The sequence below is a fragment of the Etheostoma spectabile genome, chromosome 10 (genome assembly GCF_008692095.1).
Source record: "Etheostoma spectabile isolate EspeVRDwgs_2016 chromosome 10, UIUC_Espe_1.0, whole genome shotgun sequence".
Taxonomy (NCBI): domain Eukaryota; kingdom Metazoa; phylum Chordata; class Actinopteri; order Perciformes; family Percidae; genus Etheostoma; species Etheostoma spectabile.
The window spans coordinates 30,549,027-30,549,969 of NC_045742.1; the positions used below are offsets into that span (position 1 = coordinate 30,549,027).

The window sequence follows — 943 nt, forward strand, 5'->3', positions numbered from 1 at the left end:
ACTACACTAAAGTAATTCAACCACCACGGACACATACAGGTGGGTGAGCGGTGAAAGGAAAACATGACCATAAAAAACAAACTGGGAATCGTTTATACCATAAATACAATACATAGAATATAGTGCTCCAAGTGTAAAGGATGATCAGGTCCATTTGTTATAACTTAGCTGCTTTTGACTGCAAAGCGTAGAAGTACATGTCTATATAATCCTTGTTGGGCGGGTCAGTTATGTGTGCAGCTGTTGGAAAATGCTGATGTTCAATCAATCATTATGTATTCAATTGTATGTTTCTACATCCAACAGATGCCAGCAGCCTGTGCACGTGAAATATTTGCATTAGCTGTTATGGATGGCTGCTTTAGTTTACATGGGCCCGCACCGGCTCTGGCTTCTGTTGCGTGGGAGACAAACAAACAACGTATGGAGGGCCAGCCGCCCGAGGGGGATATTTATGAGTCACGTCGATTCCCAGGAGGTGACAGCTATGTTTACGGTACTCTACAGAGTTGTACCCTGTCACACTGCTAAGTGAAAAGGATCTTTGTGATACATAAAGTAAGCGCAGTAGCATCTGTGCATTACAGTTTAGGATGCAACTGAGAGACAGAGCAGGCTGCCACAGCAAAACTAAATCACAATAGGCACACAAACAGAAAGTGTGAGAACTTATGTTGAAAGTGTGTGAGCATTCTTGAATAAATCCTGTAGTCTTGGTGGAGTGTGTGCACTGAGGGTGACTCACAGTGGCAGCCACATCTGCCACAATTACCAACTAAAAGGTGGGTGTGGGTGTGTTACCCTCTAAAGTGTGTTGAAGCTCCAACACTTGGTTGATGAGCCTTGTCTTCTCTTCCAGCTCAACCTGGTTCTCCATGTCACCTGCAGAAACACCATGAAGCATTGACTGTCTGCTGTGTGAGTGTGTGTGTGTGTGTGTGTG

The 943-nt window shown here is 44.4% G+C and overlaps 1 protein-coding gene across 1 annotated transcript in view; it reads right to left on the bottom strand.

Moving 5' to 3' along the window:
• LOC116697071 (short coiled-coil protein B) overlaps positions 1-943 on the bottom strand; it is a 3,135-nt gene that overhangs the window by 1,591 nt on the left and 601 nt on the right. Inside the window, exon 4 of the mRNA XM_032528380.1 lies at positions 802-882. Within this exon, the coding sequence (XP_032384271.1) occupies positions 802-882 (81 nt within the window). The remainder of the gene's footprint in view (positions 1-801; positions 883-943) is intronic.